Source organism: Cyclopterus lumpus, chromosome 7 (genome assembly GCF_009769545.1).
Source record: "Cyclopterus lumpus isolate fCycLum1 chromosome 7, fCycLum1.pri, whole genome shotgun sequence".
NCBI lineage: Eukaryota > Metazoa > Chordata > Actinopteri > Perciformes > Cyclopteridae > Cyclopterus > Cyclopterus lumpus.
This window is the reverse complement of record NC_046972.1, coordinates 15,913,344-15,939,623: the sequence shown is the minus strand read 5'-3', so window position 1 is coordinate 15,939,623 and position 26,280 is coordinate 15,913,344. Positions and strand designations below refer to the sequence as shown.

Here is a 26,280-nt window from a genome sequence, read left to right as displayed (position 1 = left end):
TGCCACCACTGAAATTCTCATCCACGCCCTCATAACCTCCAGATTTGACTACTGCAACAGCATCCTCTTCGGCTCTCCCAACTAAATTCACATATGCAAACCATAAAAATATGTATGGGTTTCATAGAATATTATGTTGTAGCAGAGCAAAAAAAAAAGAGTATTTCACCAGGACTGATAGTAAACAGTATATCCGTTGATGATGCAATAAGGAAGGGATTCTGTGTATGGGGGAGATGATGATATGATAGTAAACACATGATGAGCTGTAATCCGATGATGAGGATAAAATACAATGTGCTTGCAAACACGCGCGACCACGCACACAAAGGTATCATTTTGACTGAGATGAACTCTGATGACCTTTGACCTTAAGATCTATACAATATGTAGCTACAATATTGGCTTCAGTAAGCTCAATTTTCTCCAACAGAGAAGAACAGTGTTATATGATTCTTTATGGTCCTCTCTCTCTACCTCCCTCTATCGCTTTTCTTATCACACCCAGTTCTCTCCATGCATGAATCCTATTTAAATAACTGTGTTTTTGTCTGCCTCACTTAATTTCTTTGGAACGCCTGCCCGTGTTGCATCAATCCTGTTACATTAACAGTAATGTGTATCACTGCTGCTGTTAAATAAAGTTATTTTGTTCATTATAAATGAATTAAAAAGTAAATGCACACAGCGTGGGTTTATTACATCATGAGAGGGAGGAGAACAAGACCCGGGTGAAGCCCATGGGTGTACTCACTCTCCCGCTCTGATGTTCAGTGGGGCTGGCAGAGGAGAGGACCGGGGGGCACAGAGAAGCAGTGCACTATGGGAAGGTCATGATGCTGCTGCCTGGATAACAGGTCAATGCAGCGTTGGGAGCATAGACTGTATGCTTGGGAGAGAGAGGGAGGTGGGAGGGGGTTCTCATCACAACATATTACCATAAACAAAACACATTCATAAAAGTAATCTCAGCTTCTACTCTCTTTTAGATTTTTATATCAAAGCTGTAGCATTTACCAACAATGTGGTAACTCGGTCTGTCTCTCTCTGGTCTTCCAACCACTCATAGCACTTTAACATTACATGTCATCATTCCCCAATTCCCACCCATTCATACACTAATGGCAGGGGGAGCATGAAAGGTGCCCATCAGGACTAACGAATTGGGCACAGCTACGTGCCCAATTCGTTGTCCCAAGGACACATGGACTAGCAGAGCCGGGGATCAAACCGCCGATCCTGATTGAAAGACGACCCTGCACCATCACTGAGATATCTAACTGTCTGTCTATCTCTCTGTATTATTTTTTACTGAACTATAATTTCTGACTAATAACTGAGCCTTTAGCTCAGCAGCGGGATTTGAAATCAGCTCTTTCAACCTCAGTTGCCCCCATGTGGTCACTGTTAGGTATTACAGCCCCTACAGAAAATACCATAATACTGGAAAGGAGCGTCATAAATTATTTAGATTTGTGACAGACTCGATTAAAAATGGATTTAGGAGCTCTTCTACATGATGTATACATGTTTTAAATAAATTTAGATTTAATTTTTTTTAAATTCTGTTTACACATTTGTTAAAGGTCAGAAATTAAAGGCCTTACTGTTGAACCTTCACTACCAATTAAACAGTGTAAATAGTTTTTTTTTCTATTCATATCTTTTATAGTTATACATTTTGGCTGATGCCAGTCGACTCTTATCATGACCGTTGCATTGTGAAGCTTCAACGACAAAACTATACTGTGCTTTATGAAAATGCCCAGTAATGGAGAGAAAACTAACTGTGGACACGCTGCTCTTGCTCAGAGGCACCTTGGCAGACTCAAAGTTGAAACTGAATTCTACAAGGAATCAATCGCTCTCTATTTTCCTTCATCCCTGCATCAGAGGTAGTAGTCTTCCTCCTCAATGTCTCCATGTGTGTCCTGGAAGCCAAGCGCCTGGATGTCGTGGGTGATGTCAGTAATGCGTCGGTTGAATTCCTGAGATCCTGAGGCCAGAGAGCAGTTATCATACCTGCTGGGGGAGGGGGAACAGATTATGTAAATGTTAACGCATCTCTTGGACTTCCTGCTTACTCAAGTCTTCAGTTTAGAATGAACTTGCTTTTGCAAAAATAAATAAAATGTATGTTTTGTGTTTACTAAAAGTCGACCATGTAGACTCAAACTGGAGTGGTCTTGCATCAAAGTAAGATACAACCTGACCAAAGATACCCTAACTTAACAATAACCTTATTTAACATACTTTCCCCCAAAATGTGAATCATCATCTCTTATAGGGATTAATATTCATATATTGGTGCTCAACAAAATGCACCATGTCAATAAGATGATGGAATGTGAGACAGCAGTATGGCATTTAGAAACCACCTTGAGAGCCTTGAGACCATCACACATCACAGCCACACCTCCTGACCTACATACCCTCTCATGGCCGTAGCTGATGTGTTGCTCATGCTGCGTTTGATGCGTCCGAAGCTGTCAGTTAAAATACCACCCTCACGGATCCCGATACTCTCCAGAAAACTCTCAAACACCCCAACGTCCTTGTCTGGGATGAAAGGACGCATGCCTGGGAAACAAAGATAACGAGACTGCTTTTTATGGATAAGAATGACTAGTGTTTGGGTTATGTCCTCTCTATCACTTTGAGAAAGCAACAAATGGGTAAGGCCTTACTTTTATCAAAATATGGATGGAACCTGAAAGCATTACAACATTACTTTTATTATGACATTATTTTACCTGAGAGTTCAAAGTTAAGACAGTCTTCTAGTCAGATTTCTACTTAATTGATATTTTAGTAGTACACTTATGTGTTTGGTAAGAATTTAAAAAAAGGTTCAAACTTGGGTTATCTGTAGTTAGTACAATCAATCATAATCAGATAAAACTATAAAACAATCCCCTTTGCTTGAGAGTTTTATGAAGTTTCAATGAGAGTTTTGTCAATGTTGTTGTCACTATCCTGTCAATAGTACATGAAATGCAGATCTTGAACTTAAAACACACTGTAAAAGGGTCAAAGTGCAAAGACAAACATGCCCAGACCAGATCACAAGTTAGCCACACTCTAAAGCATACACTTCTTTATGGTCTATTTTGCTTTATATGGGACCATAATTTACAAAATGAAGTTTATGCTGATTTTTAAACTTAAATTTAAAAAAAAAACTAACTTGTGATTGAGACCATGAACTTATGTTCACAATGTGTACTGAATTAAAGTGAGAAGTATGGTCCTTTTCTCATTGACTTCCATACAATTGGACTTCTTTTTTCAACCAGAGGAGTCGCCCCCTACTGGCCATTAGAACAAAATGCAACTTTAAGGCATGGGCTTTACACTTCAGACCCGCATCTCTCTCTCTCTCTCTCTCTCTCTCTCTCTCTCTCGCTCTCTCTCACCCATCAGCAGGAACTTGCGGTTGTCTCCATACAGTTGCAGCAGCGCAGAGCAGAAGTGGTCGATGTTTGATGCCAGTCTGTATTCCCTCAGCAACACCGCAAAGTGCTGCAACTCCACCGGACTCAGCTTGTTACGCAGCTACACGTGCACACAAAGAAAGCCACTTGTTGCCCATCAGGAGTAACTACCATATACCCACATTAGTAATTTGGGGTTAAGTGCCTTGCCCAAGGACACATCAACATGGGCTAGCGGAGCCGGGGATTGAACCGCCGATCCTGCTCCTCACTGAGCTAGGAAACCAACACACACACATACTCACAGTAATCATGTACTCCTGCATCAGCAGCAGGGCTGGGTTACTGTCTCCTCCCTCACTGGCTGAAGCAAGACTGCGATGGGAATCCTGCAGCGAGAGAGATGAACTCTCACTGTACGTTTCACTGTAGTAGAGCTCAAACGCATCCTGGGAACCATCACTGAGAGAGCGAGTGACAAACTATATTATCAGACCATAGTCAGGACATCATTATGATCAAATGTCAAATATTTTGAAATTTACTGTGCTCACTAAAGTGGTCTAAAAACATTCTTTCAGGAAACTATTTAACTTTTCTCCATATTTGCTTTTTATAGAAGTCACTGTCTCTAAATGATCAATCATACCGCTTTTATTGTTAAGTTACACATACATTCATAATAAAACTAATTGCAAATAGACCATCTGCTTTATTTAAAATGCATTCTGTGTCTGGTAATTACAACCAAACCCATAACTACAGTAGAGCGGGTGGTAATATGTGTGGTAAAGATTGTCAAGGCTATATTTTCAGACAGTCTAACTATTGAGGATATTTTGTGGATTGATAACACAATGATTTTATTTGGAGACCTTAAAAGTTACAGAATTAATTAGGACAGAATCTTACTCACTATGAGCTGCAGCAGCTAAACTCTGGGTCATAACCGTAGGACATGTCAGTGAGACAGCTGTCACCTGCAAAGAGACGGTGTAAATGTTACTATTTACACATCTTGAAATATGAGACCTACAGCTGACTGTGTTTCGAAATTGCATACCATACTATTCATACTAAATGTGACATCAAAATGAGAAAGTAATGCATTCAGACTGCAGTATTTGTAATATGTGTATGCAGAAAATGCCGAATGTATGCTTCATTAGCAAGAGTATGAGACGTGAACTTACTGACTGCCCCACAATGCACTGCATCTGGGTTCCTGGAGACTGTCAGCCATGTGAGATTTTGAGCCAGGCTTAAAGCTGTTAATATGTCACTTTATTAAGTTTTTTAAAGTTTTCAGATGAGAAAGTAACTGTGTAGATTCCTAATATGTGGTCAGTTTATCCCAAAAAAAGGAAGTATGCAGCACATACTAATTGAGTATGTACGATACATTAGTACAATTTCGAACACGGACACATCCACGTAGAGGCTGCAGTATTCATTAAAACTAAATATACGACATACTGATGATGTACTGCAGCTTTTCCTTAGCCTTTGGCTAATGGAGCTCAACGTGTTTACTTTTTCCTTTGTGGACTACTTCATTTCAAAGTTGTGATTGTGTTTTTTTCTGGAGCATTGACAAGTGGCGATGATGAGAAACACGACAGTGGTGTCTCCTGGTGTCTCCTGACCTTCTGACCTGTGTAGTTGCAGGTCAGGAGGATACTAACCATAAATAGGTAGTATGAGTATGTGTGTCCGACTCTGCTCTACTTTTGAAACAGGAAGCCCACGTGTCACTCACTCCTCTCCAGCCAGTAGCGGTCGGGCACGGAGTGGTGAAAGCCTGATCTGTCGACACACTCGATGGTCTGATGGCCGTAAATGATCTGGAACATCTGACAGATCAGAGAGCAGTATTCCTCTGCAGCATCCTGCACATGACACACATAAACAAACGAAGAGGCTATCATCACACAGAATTGGTTATCAAATCAATATCTGTGACCTTCTCTGAAATGTCTTTGTCTTTCTAATTCTGATTGAGTGCACTGCACAACAAAATAATGGGGTGGAGGAAGTGTATATATACCCTAAGGCACCACTAAAGTTCACTAATTAATTGTTTCTTTAATCTGTGTACAAGCAGGAAATAAAAAATACAGTTTTTCGACAGTCAGGCTGGCTTTTTCCCCCCTGATTTCAGTATTTATGCTCAAATGCGCTAAATGCAGTAACACAAACAAATAAGAGCGTGGTATAGATGTTCTCGTGTGAATGAGCATATTTGCAAATATCTTGTGCTATTCCTTAAATTACTGATTAGGAAACATTGTAGATCCTTGTCCCTTCTCCATCCTCCTGCAAATTAAAATATGCTGTGCTTTGAGGTCATGGACCACACAAGTTTGCCTGTAGTAAACATCCTGAATGAATTAAGGCGATGGAGTGTGACCAGGTGACCCACTCGGTTCTCCACAGCCAGGAGGACCAGGTTGCAGTAGGCGTCGGGGCAGGGCGTCGGCTCCAGTGGATTGTGGTTCCTCCTCTCCCAGCTGCCGTAGCTCTTCCCCCGTTCCCAGCTTCCAGTGCAGGCTTGACGCCGCTCCCAGCTCCCCCCACCCCCACTTCCTCCACCCCTCCGCTCCCAGCTCCCCCCCCCACCACTTCCTCCACCCCTCCTCTCCCAGCTCCCCCCACCCCCGCTGCCTACCCCCACCCCCCAGCTCCCGCTCGTCGGTCTCGCTCTGCGGTTCTCCCAGCTTCCTCCAGTTTTGCGTGTTTGCTGCCTTCTCTCCCAGCTCCCCCCGACTCTTTTCCTCTCTAAACTTCCTCCTCCTTTCTCCCCCCCACCTCCTCCTCCTCCTCCTCCCCCTCCCCCTCCTCCTCTCTCTCCCCCACCTCGCTCCACATTTTGGTTTTTTGTCGTGGTTACTCCTGGACAGCGACTGCCTCCAGTCGACCCCACAGATGGTGTGCCGTCGCTCCATCGTGCCCCCTGCAGGCCGAGGGTCGGCGTTGCAGCTCATGGTTTGACGTCGGCCATCCACGCCTGTTGTTGGCTTCTTCCTGTCCAAGCTGTCCTCCCCAGCAACCACTGTATCCACGTTCAGACCTGTGGGATGAGGTTTAAACATGTGCACCCTCTCTTTCTCATACAAGAAGAGATGATCCATACTCCCACATTCCACTCAAGCAACTAAACTAAACTAAAAACAAATAAACAAAAAGGAAATGAGTAAAACACATCGATCATCTGTTCAATTATTTGAACAGAAGTCCAAGAGAAAATATGAAGGAATGGATTAAACTGTGTTTTTTGAACCAGTTACACTGCAAAGAAAAAAAGAAAACCCCATGTGCCATATACATAAATGTTATATCAATATCTATGCAATACTGCTTAACAGTTTAATGTTCAACATTGCAGTAGTTAATTGGTGTGCCAACACATTACTACACGCATTTCCGTATCTACTGCTCTGAAATCTAATTTAGCTTAATTTTATACGTTTTAACTCTAATACAGTCGCATTATTTCTATTGGCCAAGGGGCAACTCCTCTGATTCTAAAATTAAGTCCGATTGTAAAGAAAATGGTCAACTGAGAGGTGGAGGCATCATTCAAAACTGTTGTCCTCTAGGAAATGACACCGTCTTGTCGTCAGGTGTGTCCTCCTCACCTGTCTTGAGGACCAGCAGGTGCAGTGCGTCGTCTCTCAGGTAGGAGGCAGCAGCGATCTCGTGTGTGGGAATCCGCACCAGCAGCTTCTCGTTGTCTCTCCATGTCAGCAGCAGACAGCGAGCGGACAGACTCAGGATGCAGTCCTGATCCACGCTGGTCTTCAACGGCAGCACCTTCAGCTGCTACTGACCAGCACACATGCACATGTGATTATAGATTATGGATCAATGAGTCAGACTTTGTTGCACCCCTGATTGATGAAGTGCCGTGAACATTGTCACATTGCAGTGGTTTGCTGACCGTGGCCGCAGTCAATCACTGCTTATTGATTATTAAACCTGACTTAGTTAATGATGTAGTAATGATTCCTGACCTTGGCTGCGGTGAGTTAAGTAAAGATGATTTATTAGCATAATAATAATAATAATAATGATTAGTTATAAACTGGTTATTGATTACTGTTAGATACTATGTAGGTTATAGATGGAACAACAACTAAAACATAGTAATTAATTATAGATTGACTTGTGATAAGTGACCTCAGTGATTATGAGTAAAGTAGATTATTTATTAATAAAAAAAATAGTTATTAAATACCAAATAGGAACGATGAGGAAAGAAAGGTCACCTAACTCCCAGTTCCCTTTCGTGTTGATTAAAAAATATATATTTGACCTTTAAGGCTTTATATAACCAGAGACCCTAATTATAAGACATACGGAGCCCATGCTCCCTCTTCAGCTGACATTGCCTTCTGAGGGTTCCCAGAGCCACACTGGTGATGAAGGGTTATTCACACTCTGGAATATTTTCCAGCTGAGACTAGGACTGTGAAATCTATCACTTTTAAATCTCTTCTTAAAACATTCTTAAAGCTTTTGTCTCTTTGTACATTTGACTTCATTGCAATATATTGATCTATTTTGCATCATTATTATTATTATTATTATTATTATTATTATTATTATTATAACCCTGGCTTGAAATGCTTCATTATAGCTATTTTATTGATAACTGTGCAGTGATTACTTAGAAAGGTTATTGATTACTAACCCTGGCTGTGTCGAGTAGTTGAAGCAGTTCGTCTCGGCTCGAGGGGTTCAGTGAAACCGACACCCAGGTCAGGTGACCAAGGAACTAAGAGGAGAGGTGAAAGGTCAATCAACTGTTGTCATATACAATATATATATATATATATATATATATATATATATATATATATATATATATATATATATATATATATATATATGCATTTAGTTGTATCGCAATGTATTTTAGGTTCTACCTTGACCTCCTTCTCTACATAGTCAAAGATGAGTCTCTCAGGGTGGATGAGGTAGTCCGGGGGATAGAGAGGGACAGTATGCAGTGGGCGTCGGTAAACGCTGCCTCTATCCACCGGCCTGCGACCTGATTTTGACCAGACGAGGCGCTTAATAGGTGAGACAAAACTCTGAAGAGAGAGAAAGATGCATTTGGACAGACAAGAAGATAAGATAAGAAGACATTAAGCATTTTAAAGTGTCATAATTTCAGCAAAACCTTCTGTGCATGTTCATGCCTCTGTGATAATCAAGACACATCCCATTTTTCTGAGTACATTCCTGGTCCCCAGGGGCAACACATTCTCACTACCAACTTGTCAAAAAAATGCCACTTGATCAGTTAACCAGCTTTCAGAAAAGCCGTCATTGAAAACTTAAAAAAATAATAATACTTGAATCATCTGTCAATCATCAGTGCCAATCTGTGTTGTTTTTTCAATGAAGCAATTCTCTCCAGGTCTCATCATACTGAGCTGACGCCCTCAGGCAACTATGATGCTCGGTCCTAGAGCATCATAGTTGCCTGAAGGTACCCCTCTGGCGTCAGTTTTGGACGTATCAGGAATGTGTCAGATCCATTCATTATATGCATAGTGTCTTTTCAAAATAAACCTCCATCGACATTTTATTTAGTTTTTAGTTTTACTTTTTTGTTGTTGTTTTACTTTAGGTTAGGTTTTAGCAACACAAGCACTTGGTTTGGCTGAGGAAAAGATAAGTGTTTGGCATAAAATAAGGCTGTTTTTACGGATTATGTCAAAAGATTGAGCTAAAATAGGGTAAATGTTGACTTGGTTTCACACGGGACACAAGACCCCTCAACCCGCTTACTTTATATTAATAAGTCAATTACTCAGACCGTCTAATATCGATGAGGATGGGTTTACATTGGAGTCCGTTGAAAGCACAGTGTGTCTTAAGCTGACGCTGCAGGGTGCCACGGTGCGTCAGTATCAGACGGCGAGTGGCACTGACCAAGTGGCGGCATTTCACGAGTTGGGAGAGGAGGATGAAACTTATTGATTTTAATGACCATAACCTTCCCTCTAGTTCTGTCCACAGGGAAATCTTTAAGCTCCACAACTGGTGAGTCTAATGACTAAATCTCGTGTTGAACACAATATTATGGCTGTACTTATCACAGCAGTCTCATCACTAGGTGGGTGTTTTGGTTTTGAACCAGAATATCATAGAAGACAGTTAATTTGTGTGAACATACAGGCCTCGGTGTATTTTTGTGTACGTGTGTGTGTTAATGCAGTACATCCCCTTGGCTGTTCCAGCTGTGATTGACAGGTAAGCAGTGATCTTTGACAGCTCCCTGCTGAGACTCACTGTCAATACAGCTCACACTGTTAGAAAATCCACTGACACACACACACACACACACACTGATATACTGTGGCTGGAAGGCGCGAGGCGAATGGACGTAACACACACACACTGAGAGAGTAAATTAGCTTTTTAGAATTGAAAACCTGTCTCGTCTGGATTTCATTGTAAGACACCGGTGTGTTGTAATGAGTTTTGTTTTTCTGTGTTTACTATCCCCTGGTATTTTATTCTCAGGAATAATTTTATTCAATAAAGTATTGATGAAGCATTCAAAAGCACCTTGCCAGTTAGTTAACGCCTTAGCTCGACCGCTAATAGGACTATACATTCAAACTGTTTATATAAGTATTTTGCACCATCGACTCTGGCCTCAAACCTTTCCTCTTTTGTGCAGCAGCAGTAACACAGCTTATTTGTTACAATAGGTGCCAGCCGTCCTTTAAAGGTTAACACTGTGAAACAGTTTAAATTAGTCTTTCACCGAACTCCGAAGATTCACACTGATTTACGTCAGCCACAAGTGCATTCCCTGACTGGTCGCTGCACTCCATTGAAATTAATACATTTTGCCTCACAATATATGAGGTTTTAAATGCGGGTGTGACCAGGCCTTACACTACAACAGTGACACTGAAAAGGATTCGCTGTTTGGCACTCAGAGACAGAGCAAAAGGGACCGTCGGCCTACCTTCTTGGATTTCTTGGGTTCATAGTCCATTGCGATTCAACCCCCCCAGTACTGGACCAGTCCTGGGTCAGATAATTCCAAGTTCTGCTCACACTCTTCCTGAATGTATTATTTTTGTTTCAGTTTGTCTTTTGTTGTCTTTGTATCTGTCTCTCAGTTATTCTTTCCATCGTTCCTACTGTGTCAACGTCTCTCGCTGGTGATGTTATTTTTGCTTCTGTCTCGGCTGCTTCATTCTTGTTCTTTCTTGTCTCTACACTGATTGTTCTTTCAAACACACACACACACACACATACAAAAACACACGTGCACACACACACACACACAGACACACACACACAGACACACAGACACACACACAATCACACACAGACACAAACACAGGAAGTACAGAGGAAGCCCACTTCCTGTCCGAGAGGAAACTCCACCAGAGACTGATAAGGCCTATTCTCTTGGCAATGATCTCTCACACACACACACACACACACACACACACACACTATACTTACACAGACTATATATACTGTTACTTTTTTCAGATGATACAAGGCTGATATGTGACATAAAATGTCTTTTTTAACCAAAAAGACATTTTATGTCACATATCAGCCGGTTTGCCACGAAAAACCAATCAGATGGGACTTTTCAATTTAATTTTGGAATATTACAGAAAATAAGCTTAAATAGATACTTAGGCATTTTGTTTAACAAGATAATCTTCAAAACTGAACAAAATTCACGAGTGAGATATTTACTAAAGAACTTTATGTTAGAGACAAGCACTTTTAAGTTTGGCTGCAACTTTGTGTCAATGCTAAATATACATTAAATACATCTGTCTTTAGTGTTGATCACATTTGAAGTGATGATTTCCAGTTTAGACAAAATAAAATTTAAAGGGACAGCAAACCTATTGACTCTATACTATTCCTACTATCAGTAATCGGATCCTACATGAACACACGTTCATGTCACTGCACCAATCATAGTTTAGTCAAAATATGGATGCAAATCAAAAGAAAAAAGACAGTTGTGAGGTTGTTTGCTAATGTTACCGTACATCCAATGTGATTTCAAAGTGGATTTGGAACAAAACATTTACGATAACCTTTAGAACCTGTTAGAGTCTTCAGGTGCAATGAGCAGGTTTGGCCACAGAGGGGCAGAGCTGTGACAAAGACTATCTGAAGAAAGGAGGAGGGGGAGGAGAGGAAAGAGGGAAAAAGCATATTTCTTCTCAGCAGGACACTGATGGAGGCAGAAAAGATGACATCAAACCTGTGACCTTTCTCACACGCACGCTCGCACACACGCACACACACACACGCACACACACACACACACAGACACGCACACACACGTGCACGTAACCATGCTCACATTCAAGGAAACAAGAATAATTTATTGTCATTATGCAACGGATGACAAGACAACGATACAGTTGTGGACAAAACGGTACCAAACAGATATCAAATACTACTCAAACTTACATGGACTCAAACCCGCACACGCACACACACACACACACGCACACACACACACACACACACACACACACACACACACACACACACACACACACACACACACACACACACCTATTGTCAGGGTAACCACTCCATGGTGACCGGAGGGCTAACGGCTTAACGATCGCCCAGTTACCGTGGCAACGGGAGGCAAAGATGGGGCATTTATCTTTTTCTTGTCCATCTCTCTCTCTCTCTCTCTCTCTCTCTTCCACCAACTCTAAGTGGCAGATCAAACAAAATTCAAACGTGTTGTTTCAAAATGTTATTCTGGAGAAAAATATTTTTGTAACTGCAAACCAAGAATAAAAATCAATCAGTACAAGGTGAAATGCAGTTTGTAATGTGGTTTGTGTCAGTGGAGAGAGCGAGCAGCGTGGCAGGAACTACGGGATCGGCGATTAGCTCAGCGAGTCGAGAGACAATGGAACAAAGATTTCCACACTGTTTAATTTGAAACCGATTGGCATTAAAGGTACTGCACTAAGTTGGTTTAAATCCTATTCATCAGATCGATCTCAATTTGTATTTGTAAACGATGAAGCCTCGGAGTTCCACAAGGTTCTGTGCTTGGACCAATTTTATTTACCATGCTTCCTTTATAGGCAATATTATCAGGAAACACTCCATAAACTTTCATTTTTATGCACATGATACTCAATTATATCTATCGATCAAACCAGAGGAGACCAACCAGCTGGCCAAACTTCAAGCATGTCTTAAAGACATAAAAACATGGATGACCTGCACTTTTCCTGATGTTAAACTCCAACAAAACTGAAGTTTTTTTCCCAGAACACACAGAGATCAATTATCTGGTGATGTGGTTTCTGTAGATGGCATTGCCCTGGCATCCAACACCACTGTAAAGAATCTCGGTGTTATCTTTTATCGCTTCTTGTCCTTTAACTCCCACGTGAAGCAAATCTCAAGGACGTAACATTAAAATAATCAGGCACATCTTGTCTCAAAGCGATGCAGAAAAACGGGTTCACGCGTTTGTTACTTCTAGACTAGATTACTGCAACTCCTTATTATCAGGCTGCTCTAATAAGTCTCTTAAATCCCTCCAGTTACATTACATTACATTACATGTCATTTAGCTGACGCTTTTATCCAAAGCGACTTACAATAAGTGCATTAAACCGTGAGTCCAAACTCAGAACAACAAGAATCAAGCAAGTACAATTTCTTCAATAAAGTTAAACTACAAAGTACTATCCGTAAGTGCCATTTAAGTGCTACTAAAGTGCTATCGGAAAGGGACATTTAAGTGCTACTACGGCATTTAAGTGCTACCTATTCAAGGTATAGTTGAAAGAGATGTGTTTTTAGTTTGCGCCGGAAGATGTAGAGACTTTCTGCTGTCCTGATGTCAATGGGAAGCTCGTTCCACCAATGAGGAGCCAGCACAGCAAACAGTCGTGATTTAGCTCGAAGTGAAGGAGCTACAAGCAGATTGGCAGAAGCCGAGCGAAGTGAACGGGCTGGGGTGTACGGTTTGACCATGTCCTGGATGTAGACCGGACCCGATCTGTTCGCAGCACGGTACGCAAGTACCAATGTTTTGAAGCGGATGCGGGCGGCCACCGGTAACCAGTGAAGGTCGCGGAGGAGCGGAGTAGTGTGGGTAAATTTCGGTCGGTTGAAGACCAGTCGAGCAGCTGCATTCTGGATGAGCTGTAGAGGTCGAATGGCATTGGCAGGTAGACCTGCCAAGAGGGAGTTGCAATAGTCCAGCCGTGAGATGACCAGAGCCTGGACCAGAACCTGTGCCGCCTTCTGAGTGAGAAGAGGTTGTATTCTCCTGATGTTGTACAGCATGTACCTACAGGAGCGTGTTATTGCGGCAATGTTGGCAGTCAGGGAGAGTTCACTGTCGAGCGTCACTCCGAGGTTCCTGGCAGTCGGAGTCGGAACCAGCACTGAGTTGTTGAAGTTAATAGTTAGGTTGTGGGTGGGAGAGCCTTATCCTGGAAGGAGGAGAAGTTCAGTCTTGTCCGGGTTAATTTTCAGGTGGTGTGCGGACATCCACTGAGAGATGTCGGTCAGACAGGCAGAGATTCGTGCTGCTACCCGTGTTTCAGATTGGGGAAACGAGAGGATCAGTTGATCCAGAATGCTGCAGCTTGTGTACTCACACAAACTAAGAAAATAGATCACATTACTCCTGTATTATCTGCTCTGCTCTGACTCCCTGTAAAATCAAGAATCACATTTAATTTCATTCTTCTCCTCACCTACAAAGTCTTGATTGGTGATGCACCATCATATCTTAAGGAGTTTGTAGTACCATATTGCCCCACTAGAGAGCTGCGGTCACTAAATGCGGGGCTACTTGTGGTTCCTAGAGTCCTAAAAAGTAGGATGGGAGCAAGAGCCTTCAGTTATCAAGCTCCTCTTTTATGGAACCAGCTTCCACTTTCAGTCCGGGAGGCAGACACAGTCACCTCATTTAAGAGTAAACTAAAGACTTTCCTCTTTAATAACGCTTATCGTTAGGGCTGAATCAGGTTTGCCCTGGTCCAGCCCCTTGATATGCTGCTATAGGCTTATAGGCTGCTGTGGGATGTTTTAGGATACACTGAGCTCTTCTCTCCTCTCTTCTCTCTCTCCTTATGTACAAATGTACGTCTCTTCGTTGCACATTACTAACTCTACTTCTTCCCCGGAGTCTTTGTGCCTTCTCGCCTCACATGGTCCATTGGACCTGGCTGTGTCTGGAGCCGGTCCAGGCTCCTGGGGCCTCTTTCGCAATGCATCCTGCCTGGTGGGCCGGCCTTGGCCCTGCTGATGCCCCCTCCCTCCTATATTCCTCCTTCTGTTTCATGGATTGTGAGGGTCTGGATCTTGTTCCATGCCTACTACTAATTATTCATACATTCTGTCATATTCATTAAATGTGTTGTAACTCTGTAAACGCTGTTCATCTGTACACATGACATCTATTGCTTCTGTCCATTCGGGGAGCGGGATCCTCCTCTGTTGCTCTCCTGAAGGTTTCTTCCTTTTTGACCCCGTGAAAGGTTTTTTTCTGTTTTTCGGCGAGTTTTTCCTGATCCGATGTGAGGTCCTGGGACAGGGATGTCGGATGTGTACAGATTGGGCTATACAACATAAACTGAATTGAATTGAATTGAACTCATCTCTTGTGTATGTCAGAATCAGAACCATTTATTGCCAAGTATGTTGGACACAAGGAATTTGTCTTGGCTGGTGGTGCATAACATTGGACAATAAGACAAATAAACAGTGTAATAAATATGAATGTTCAATTAACAATTACATTTACAATAGAATATGGAAGAATATAACATTCAAATTAAAATAAAGTGCACAGGTAAACAACAATACTCTACACAAGTGTACTGTGAGTGTATGTGAAAGTGTCAAGTGTATTTAAGTATGAAGGGATGTGCAGGGGAGTGACTGGGTAGGAGGTTGTTCTGGGGATGACAGAGTCAGTCAGTGGGGGACCCGGGCTCTGGTAATGAGACCGACCGCCGACGGGAAGAAACTGTTTGTGTGGCGTGAGGTCTTGGTCCTGATGGACCGCATCCTTCTGTCAGATGGAAGGGACTCAAACTGTTTTTGTCCAGGGTGAGAGCAGTCGGCCACAATCTTTCTTGCTCGCTTCAGGGTCCTTGAACCGAACAAGTCCTGAGGGGACGTCAGATTGCAGCCAATCACCCTCTCAGCTGAGCGAATGATGCGCTGCAGTCTGCCCTTGTCCTTGACAGTGGCTGCAGCGTACCAGACAGTGATGGAGGAGCAGAGGATGGACTCAATGATCAAGGTGTAGAAGTGCACCATCATTGTCTTTGGCAGGTTGAATTTCTTCAGCTGCCTCAGGAAGTACATCCTCTGCTGCGCCTTCTTAGTGATGCAGCTGATGTTCAGCTTCCACTTGAGGTCCTGGGTTATGGTGGAGCCCAGGAAACGGAAGGACTCCACAGCGTCGACGGGGGCGTCACCCCAGGGTGATGGGGGCGGGTCAGTCGGAGTATAGCAGCGGCACCAGAGAGCTGAACTCTCAATACATCACAACAAAAAGAGGCTTCACCTTGTGGAACTGTATGGCATGAGAGTAAAACCACAACTCTGGCTTTTACAAGGAACTCCTTTTCCTGCAAAATCATTTAAAATGTTTTTAATTGGGATCAAACCATTTTTGGATATATTTCTAGAAGCCTAGAACCTCAAAGGGGCATGCTACCATGGCAACAGTTGCTAAGAAACACACTATCAATTTCCACGATATATTACTGACATCACTGACATTCGCAATTCACTTGGGCGGAAGCTAGTTAGCTTGCTAACATTAACACTGATTTCAATTGGACGTTGCTTTTAGTTCAGCAGGTGGTATTTCAACACCTGCTGAGCATCGCAGAGTGCTGCCTAAATCCAAAGGGTTAATTCTGGCTTTTTAAGTTTATTACAGGCTTCTCATTGCTATCTCTTACTACCGTATATCAGTATAAAGCATGTGGCTACATACACGCACACACATATAGTGTCCCCCACTCATGCAAAAGAAATGCACATATACATGAACTTACCTGCTCTTGATGTTCTCTCTCGCATACAGACACAGACACACAGACACAGACACACACACACACACACACACACACACACACACACACACACACACACACACACACACACACACACACACACACACGCATGCGTGTATAAACTTCAAAGAACATCAGACCTTGATGTCTTTTGGTTCTGGATCAACTCTATATCTCTGAAAATGTGTGTGAGAGTGTGTATTGGGTGTATCATGTGTGAATGTATGCATGTACATCTGTGTGTGCGTGTGTGCAAGAAGCAGAATCCTTAAAACACACATGAGGTCTGACGCAAAAAACAAGAAGAAAAATAAGCATGAAAGAGAAGACAAAGGTGGAAGTGGAGGGAAAAAGATAGCGAGAGAAACGGTCGAAAACGAGGAAGATGCAGCTTGAAGACCAGGAAGAAACGTTGAAAGTAGAGGAGGGTTGTTGGAATGGCAGATAAAGAACAAAGAAGGGGAGCAAAGAGGCAGATTGGTGAGGAAGGAAGGAGAGGATGAAGAGGAAGTCAGGTAAAAGAGGGATTAAGATTGGAAAGAAGGGAAGGGGGGAAAGAAGGGCACAAGGTAGGAAATTAGGAATTGAACCAACACATTCTCACTCCCAACTCATCAAATACCGCTGCTTGATCCGAGGCCCTATGTTTTAAACTGTGACAAGGTATCCTTCTAGCATCAGTTTTGGTTGTCTCATTACACACAAAGTGTCTTTTAAGATCAAACTTCCGTGTTCACAGGAAACATACAGTTTCTGCTTGTTACATGCATGCTGTCATGATAGCTAGCTAGTTAGCTTGTGACACATACAGTTGCTTCCAATATAGGTTTACTTACCTTTTAGATTTAATTTACAAACCTTGATCGCCGTTTCAATTAAAATAAGTATGTTTATGACGTACTAACAATCAGTGTAGAGAACATTACATAACAACAGTAAGGTAAAGTAAGTCAATGTTGACTTGGATTTACAGGCACACAAACATCTGCTGGGTGAAAGTCTGTGCTGAACGTCACCCACCCTGATTTCCTGCTCAAGTGGACTTTCTCACTCTTTATACTACTTCAGTTACGCTGATCGTGAATCAATGAAGCGTATGGGTTTCCATTAGTCAGCTGAAAGCCCGGTGTGTATCAAAGGACTCAAAGGGTTCCTTGTTGCGTCAGTATCAGACACCGAGGGCACTGACCAAGTGAGTGAGAACGGGTTGATTGAACTTGAGAAAAAGAAGAGAAATACAGAGGAAAAAAAGGAAGGAGTGCTTGGGAGCAAGGAGTGAAAATGAAGACCAAAAGGACAAATAAGGGGAGGAATAGTCGGCCCAGAGTTCCTCCTGCTGCGAGGTAAATGAAAACAGTGAAGAAGAAACCGACTGAAAACAGAAAAATGAAAAGAAAAGCAAAAGGAAAAAGAGTTGGAGAGAAAAAAAAGGGAGAAGGGATTGTTGTTTGGTTGCTGGATCTCGAGAGGCGCAGGCAAATAAACAACAACTCATCAGGAAAGAGAGATGGTGATGTGAGACAGAGATCAAAGAATGTTGGTTCGAGGGAGAGATTTTGTGTTGTCGCCTCGAGAGGAAAGACAGAGGAGATTCTAGAGGAAACTATGAGAAACAAGGCGGGAAGATTCAGCAGAAAGCGTTGGTGGAGCTCCAGCTTCGGTTTCAGCTCCGCCTCACTCCGGTATCACACCTGAGAACTCCTCAGTACCGTCCAAACACACAGAAAGAACAGGGTCAGTAAGAAACAGCCAATCAGAAGAAGTTATTCTGTCCCAGTGGAGCTAATGGCAGACTTAAGTGACAGGTTTTGTAGAACTATTTGGATGTATTCAGTAAGTCAAAAAAACAAACAAAATGTTGCAACATTGGTGCAATGCTTTATGAAAAACAGAGCTTTTGAGGCTCATTGGTACAATAGTCTTTAGATCCATTTGATTAAAACCTGGAGTTCTTGTATGAACTGTTTCCAAAAACTCAAGTGACAAACACTCTTCAGAAAATGATACAATTATATGTAATAAACTTAATTAACTGTTAGTGCCATTTCAATGTAATATAATTATTGATGGGAAAATTATAAAAAATGTTGATGTTTACAAAATGTTTATTTCTAAGAACGCAGCACCATTTGTTCCAGAAAGTCTCTTTTGAAGGCAACATACAGTAGCTACTACCTCCTGATTGGTTAGTATTTATTTTGTGTGCTTTTTATTGTAATTTATTTGTCTAAATTATGTTGGCGTAGTTCTTTTTTATTCCTTTTCTGATATTTTTTGTTTTCCTCCTTATGTTGAGGGGAGGTCTGTTGTGTGACCTCTCCTGTCACATTTCTTATTTTTTCATTAACGAGTTTTCATGAAGTCTCATTTGTGTGCAAATAATATATAACGAAATAAAGACGCATTTGAGAAAATGTTATTTCGGCAAGTCACAAAATGTTCATACTGCAAATACTTTCTTATATTTTGTTTGTTTTCCTTGCAATATAATATTCGGTCATAGAAACAAAAACATTATTTAACTATTTTATTGTTATGTTTAGGCACTTTCTTCCCTCACAACTAGCATGTGGTTAAGATCGTGGTCTTGATTAAATACTGAACATGTGAAATACTTTCTTTTCAACTTCATTGACATTAAACCAATAACGCAATCTTTTTCTAATCTTAATCCTTTTGTTGCCTCAATCAACCCAATCAACTACATGCAGGATGTAAACCTCAGTAAAAATCAGTGCAAATATGTATGTGAGGTGTTAACTCATACTCATACTGTTAACATTACACTGAAGAACAATATATGACATCATATTTACTTTCCATATCTAACGCTGTAACAGAAAACAAAGACAGCAGTTTATTTCGCTGGCGGTTCAGCCATGTTTACTACAGTATTATTCCCATCTACAGTTATCAGCACATCTTGTTGAGCTCTTTTTTAACAGCGTCATAGATATTTTCACCACTGGTTTATTTTTCTGCTCATTCACTCAGAGGATGTTTAAGCAGCATTATCAAAAGAACACATCCTTACAAACATACTGTACATACAATACATACATACAAACCAAAGCACACACACTCATACACGTCCTAGTATAGCGCCACTCTGATATATACAGATATATAGAATGAGTAAAAAAAAACAAACTATTTTCAGTTTTTACATCTTAATATAAGAGTCATACCAAAGACATGGCCACTGAGTGAGTAAACAATAGATCAATATATATATATAAAACAAATACAAAAATAAATAAACATAAATACTTGCATCAATTAATAAAAGATGATCTGAGTTTTTGAACTCGCTTACTTTTTTTAAACATGTTTTTGTTCAAGTCGGCATATAACCAGTGCACCATTGTTTACTTTTATTTTACTTCAACAACAAATGGCTTCATTATCCAATCAGAGAAAGCGAAGCCTCGGCCCACGATTGTGTGGTTTCCATATGCATTATCTGTACATTGTCATGCATGACATGACATGGAATTGTTGTTTTCAGCACCGTTACCATCACAGTGACTTGACTGCCACCACTGTACCAACATCCACTAGTTCAGGTAGGACACAACACTGTCAGGATAACACGTTATTACCTATATTGTTTTTTAATTTGTATTCCTGATTTTGTATTTATCCATTTCGACCCACCACAGACATTGTTTTCCCGCAGAGCAGTTAAGAGAGGTGATATGGACATGTTTGCCTTGGCTGTTTAATTGGAAATACAATCAAAAACCTTGTGAGGATCTGAGCGCTTAGATACTTGCTTTTAACAATACTTGTGTGTTTACATGATGTCCACGCATGTACCCAATGTGTACCCAATGTTTATTGTTCACACCATCATAACATAATGCAACTCATCTGCAGGATGCCATGAGAAACATGGCCTCTCTGGCTGACTCTGACAACTAAACAACAACAACAATGATGGAAGACAAACTAAGTAACTAAGACATTCTCACTACCAACTCGTTGAATACTGACGCTAGGTCAGTGGCCTTGTGCTTCAAACGATGACGTTCAAGGTACCGCTCCCACGTCAGTTTCTTCTCGTTACATGCATACAATCTCTTTTCAAAATAAACATCCTCCATCCGTTGCTGTGACCATTGTATAATGACGTGAATAGTTTTACGTTGGAGTTAGTTGAAAGACCCGGCCCGTTCTGCCCCCCTACAGGATACATATAGACTAAAATACTGCATCACAACCGCTTACCTACGTGAACGCATTGTTAAAAAGCAAGTATATAAACCACTCTTAGTGACCTGCTCTAGCCATCGACTTAAAGTACACAAGGTTAGATATACTTCTCAGAGGTCAGACTATACACATGCATCATCAGCATAAAGGTGATAATCAAACCCACACTGGCTACTGCAACAACAAGAGGGAACTGTTTGAATTGCTTCACTATCCCAAAAAGTAAAGAGGACATTACTCCAATCAACACTCAATGTTATTTTTATTACTGTCTGTCAGGGTGGATATGCTAAAGTTGTTCATACATTTTGAACAGCTTTCTCTGAATGAAACATTTGTTAAGTAGATGTTTTAAGTTTTTACACTATAAACATGTAAACATTTTCATGTTAATACAACGGCCTGCACTAGCTTTGAAAACTATAAGGGAAAGTTGAGATGTCTTATATATTAATCTAAAGCAGAGGTTTGTCCTGCTTTGTAAAAACTAGAATCTAAACATCTTTGACACAAATTTGTCGTCGTTAAATATGAGTTTCTACTGTGCCATCATTTTTTCGTTTTTTTTGTGCTCGTGTCAGTCAACCTTAAATTGAACTATCACATTCTCTAAATGCTTGTTGGACTTTAATGTAAAAACCTTGGTATTGCATCTAAGGAAAAATATATGAAGTTGAACTGTATCATGAACTGGAAGCCTTCATCACTACACAGTATCTCAAATGCATCATCAACGGTGTTTTGATGAACAGGCTTTTTTAAATGCATCAGTCACATAAGGAATGCAATGGTATTAAGAGAAATGCTTTTGAGTGCTTTGCTAAAAATGCGAACATCTTGTGTTGGCTTTATCTAAAACAATCACAACATTGGTATAAATGTTTCTTGGATGGACTTGAAGAACTCCCTCTTCATAACAAATCACAAGCCACCTTATATGCACATACTAACCTAAGGCTTTTAAAGAAAAACAAAGTATTTTCAAAGAACTTCAAAGAGACAAAGAGAGATCTATTGTGTCATTTGAAAGAGAACAGAAGTTAGCTTTGATGCTAGTGTTTTTCTTCTCTCAATGCTCTTCCTTTAAGTACTGTTGCTGACCATGCTGGACTTTCTCAGCATCTAGCTGCTTCTAATTGATAGTAACACATTCACACCTGGGAGCTTCTGCCTTTAAACTTCGACCCTTAGAGTTGCAGCTTTTTTTCTTCTTCTTCCGGGCATCACAACAGCAGTTTAAAGGAGCAAAGAGAAGTTCTCATTTGACGATTACATTTTTCCTGTCAGTCGACTGATGATGTCACTTACCAGTACAAACCTGACTCTATCTACTTTGAAGGCCTGTACATGGTTTCATTTTGTAAACATCTTCTTTCAAAAAGTCCAAACCCTTGTCAACATCCTATCTGTCACAATAAACAACAGTTTTTGCTAACTCGCTAGCCTGCAAAAACAATCCCCGTATTTTTGTTATCAATTTCTTTTCCGTGTATATTGTTACTTGTATTAACCACTCACTGGATTTATTCTAGTGTTTTCACATTCCAACAAACTGTTGTAGGAGTCCTTAAGGTCTATTGAGCTACTGGACAATGTTTTCATAGCATAATGAGGTTGTTAATGATACCCTTTATACCCCTACATTTGATGCATTCTAAGAGAAGAGGACAACATTTAGACTCTTACGAGTAAATGAAGCTTCTTCATGCAAAAGTCATTCATCAACTAGAGCTTATTATAATAGCTTATATTTGACATCTGTATTTATTCAACTGTACATCACAGAGCATGCCATATGGGGGTAGCCATTGCAGAAGTCATCCACCTTACATCCTGATCTGATTGATGTTTTTCCTATTAAGTCCTCAAGTAGGGGATAACAGAGCAGCTGGGATGTAATCAGTGGAACTTTTGCGATGGCTTTTTTTTGTACCACATATGGATGGCTGGCTGTTATTCGTATGATGGATCCTTGTGTTGTCATTAGACTTGAGACCAAATGTTTGAGACTATATTTCTCTTTAGATACAACGAACCGAGTGTTGAAAGGACGGTTATCAAAGTTTGCGAGGGACATGTAACCTTTTGGAAGCATGATGGTACAGCAAATGTAAAATGTTATAATGTGTGTGTACTTGCTAAAACAAATTGACTCATATTCACTGTATGTATACTCTGCAAAGTGATTGCATTTCTTCATATATGAAGGAGTACTTTAAATCTAGACGTCTTGATTAAAACCAGGCTAAATATGGTTGAAAAGCGAGATTTCATTAGTCATTGTTTATTTACATATTTTTTGTTTTTTATTTGGTAGTTATGTCCTGCATCACTGGACATAACTACATAAGCACATTTTAAGAGCCGTTGAAACATCATATTAAATATTATATTATATGGAACCCAGATTAAAAAAAAAACACTTTTACTTGTCAACCAAATTTAACTAAATTTTAACCAAGATGTCTAGGTTTTTTTTGTCCTACATAGTGAGTTCCCATTCTTGTCTAATCTGCTACCAAACCAAATTATTTCATGTCCCGTGCAAACTCCAGTCTCTAAAAGTTCCCAGGGAAATCTCTGTTGAATCTCCCATTCATGCAGCGGACTGTTTCTCAATTATCTCAAACTCCGCAACTTCATTGACCTCAAATCCTTTAACTTCTTGCTCGAACCATGCAGGATGAAACTAAATCTAACACTCCTTGGTCCCAGGATGAGAGATCACATTTCTCACCTTCAGAAAAGATGAAGATTATCTCAGTTCAGTATTACTCCCTTTACTTCCCACGGCTCATTCATGCTACGTACTCCCGGGCTGCGCCCTAAAGGGAGAGCTTTGGTCCCAGATTGCGCTTCACATTTTACAATCAAGTTTGATGCTCCTTAAAAAAAAAAGAATAAAAAGAGCCTGAAACTCTGTCTCCTTTCCATGCGTCTCCTGGCATAGGTAGTCCTGGGATGAGCACTGATCTCTGACTGAGCCTTGGTTTCAGACTGCACTTTGAAGTTTAGGAACCCCTGTTGGCTTAGACGGTTGTCTCATATTCTAAAACCTCTTTGCTGCCCATCATGCTGCTCCTGTACTGTATCCTCGGGCTGACGGCTGATGTGGTCTCCAGAAGCAGAATGGTTTTGCGAAGGCGCCGATCAATAAAGTGTGCATCCCAGGCTGGGTATCGCTTCCTTGGGAGGTCGATCCGGATCACAGGTCCGTCCTGTGCACGAGATGAGGAGGAGGTCCTGTGAAGGAGTGCAGGAGAAGATGCTGGGGAGGGACGTACCTGGAAGACAGGCAGGCAACTGTCCCTGTCTCTGTCCTTGTCTCGCTCTCCGGGAACCGGCTCCCCTGTGTCTTTAGTCCTGGGGAGAGTCCTTGGAGGGCTGGTAATGACCATGTCGGTTTGGGACCCTTGGGATGGGGTGAGGCAAGCATCAATCACTCCCGCTACCCCTCCTGCACTCACCACACCCTCGTCCACACAACCTCCCCACTGTGAGCCCAGAACGGGCCCATCAGGGTGCAGCCAGCAGTAGTACACCAACATGAAGAAGGTTCCCAGGGCGAAACTGCAGGCCACCAGGCACACCACCACCAGGGCGGAGGAGTCGGAGGTCTGTGTGTCACGGTAGGTGTACCAGGCGGCGGTCAAGGCCACATTCTCAGCCAGCGTCACAGAATAGTAGACGGTCATACGTAAGCGGCTGGGGCCTTCCTTGACATTGAACCAGCAGAAGATGTAGATGATGCCCACCACCATGTTATAGATGATCTCCTCCCATTTGGACATGCAGAAGTCAGTTTCACCTTGGATGATCCAGAAGGTCATGACACACCTGAAAGACAATAAACAATTCCTTAATAACAGCACTATGAGAATTATTGTCAAAGAAAAGAGATATCAGTCAAAGACTTTGGCTCAGACTCCAGTGGTGTGTGTGGGTGTGTGTGTTGTTTTAACCACACTGATTCAATAAAGCTAATGAGTGAGAATGGGCTTATATTAAAATCATGTTACGTTTAAGTACAATTAACTTAATCAAGCTGTTTTCCTGTACAATACTGTAAACAACAATGTATTTCAGAAAAATACATTGTATGACTATCTATCTAATTTTGGAAACAGAGTAATTTATCCATTTTAATGTATCTAATGTTGAGATACAAGATCACTGTTACACTATTCTTTTGGTGTCAATGCAGCCAGTCAATGGTTGGGTAATAACTGCAAACTTGTACTAAACACTTGAATAATACATAAAATATACATATTTTCTGGTTACTATAATTGAGAGAAAGAGAACAAGAGTTTTCTCCTGTTAACTATAACTCATCATTATTTTCAATTGTGTCAAATACTAAGTTTCTCATTGTGGGTCCAGACTCTTTTGCATCAGGTCACATGACACACCAGTGGCTGACGATGAAAATGCCGAAGTAGAGCTGGAAGACGGAGGCGAAGAGGGCAAAGGCCACGGTCCTCGCCCCAATGGTGAAGAAGTGCCACAGCATCTGGGTGATCACAGCCTTGTAGGACATGGGCAGCTTGTCGTCGCGGGAGTCTCGGAGAACCTTCTGGTAGGAGGCGATCATCCAGGCCAGGGAGACCAGGGAGGCCGAGGCAGAGAGACCTGGAAAGACAGATGAAGAGAGAGAGAGACAGAGAGAGAAGAAACATAAGAGGAAGGGAAGAAAGGGGCACAGATTGAAAAACATTTGGTAAATTAAAGAAATAAATGTACTAGCTAGCTAATTATAACAAATACACACTGACATGAAATACAAATATTTTCAAATGAATTATCTCCAATGTGGAATTGTAAACTCTTTTGCAAATGATAATCACCCCCCCCCCCCCTCCCAGTTTATTCTAGATATATCCATATTAATGTACTGTATATGAAATAATCTGTAAAACGATTTATTTAGAATTAAGAAAGTATTTTAAAGGAAGAGCATTAAAGGAAAACAAAACTTTTAACCATCACAGCATGACCTTGAATTGAGTTGATTTTTATTCGTAAAATGTACGAGGCAGTTTAAAAACAGTGACCACGTAACACATTTTGGCCTTCAAAGAGCACTGATAAGTCTATTGTATAACTATACAGGCAAGTCCTTTATCCCAAGTGCAATCGATACTCTCAACTTAACAAAGGGACTGAGAGGATTTAAGCCCCAAACATTGACATGAATGGTTTTAATGTTTATGTTTATGTTTGACTGACTGCTTGTCAGCTTTTTATGTCCAAAAGGAATCAATTTCAGGGGATCGTGACTCAAATTTAGTGGCCTGTAGAATATTTGTTCCGGTAAGTGTTAAAATATATTTTCCTGGACAAGAACAAACTGCCCATTCTCCCATTGGAAAATAATGTGTTTTATCTGTCAGGGCGACCAACAGATGGCGTAATGTCTCAATAGATGCTAAAAGTCTAAGTAGCACCTTTAAATGTTTTGCATTCTTGCTCATTCAAGTGGACCTGGATCAGTTTCAATTGAAGTAAAAGGATCATTAGCCTGCACACAAAAC

General features: G+C 41.2%; 2 protein-coding genes across 2 annotated transcripts in view; both read right to left on the bottom strand.

The window, feature by feature from the left end:
• Positions 1 to 1,805: 1,805 nt before the first annotated feature.
• Positions 1,806 to 10,645, bottom strand: ccm2l (CCM2 like scaffold protein). Its single transcript, XM_034537528.1, has 12 exons — positions 10,426 to 10,645; positions 8,363 to 8,530; positions 8,128 to 8,211; positions 7,073 to 7,256; positions 6,301 to 6,504; positions 5,857 to 6,269; positions 5,194 to 5,323; positions 4,351 to 4,414; positions 3,740 to 3,896; positions 3,417 to 3,555; positions 2,433 to 2,580; positions 1,806 to 2,022 (listed from the first exon to the last, which is right to left on the bottom strand). Exons 1-12 carry the CDS (start codon positions 10,453 to 10,455, stop codon positions 1,890 to 1,892), a joined length of 1,854 nt encoding a protein of 617 aa, XP_034393419.1. The 5' UTR covers positions 10,456 to 10,645; the 3' UTR covers positions 1,806 to 1,889.
• A 13,130-nt stretch (positions 10,646 to 23,775) lies between these two features.
• LOC117733750 (XK-related protein 7-like) overlaps positions 23,776 to 26,280 on the bottom strand; it is a 50,228-nt gene continuing 47,723 nt past the window's right edge. The window contains exons 3-4 of the mRNA XM_034537611.1: positions 25,159 to 25,378; positions 23,776 to 24,583 (exon numbers count right to left, since the gene is read on the bottom strand). Of these exons, the coding sequence (XP_034393502.1) occupies positions 23,776 to 24,583; positions 25,159 to 25,378 (1,028 nt within the window). The remainder of the gene's footprint in view (positions 24,584 to 25,158; positions 25,379 to 26,280) is intronic.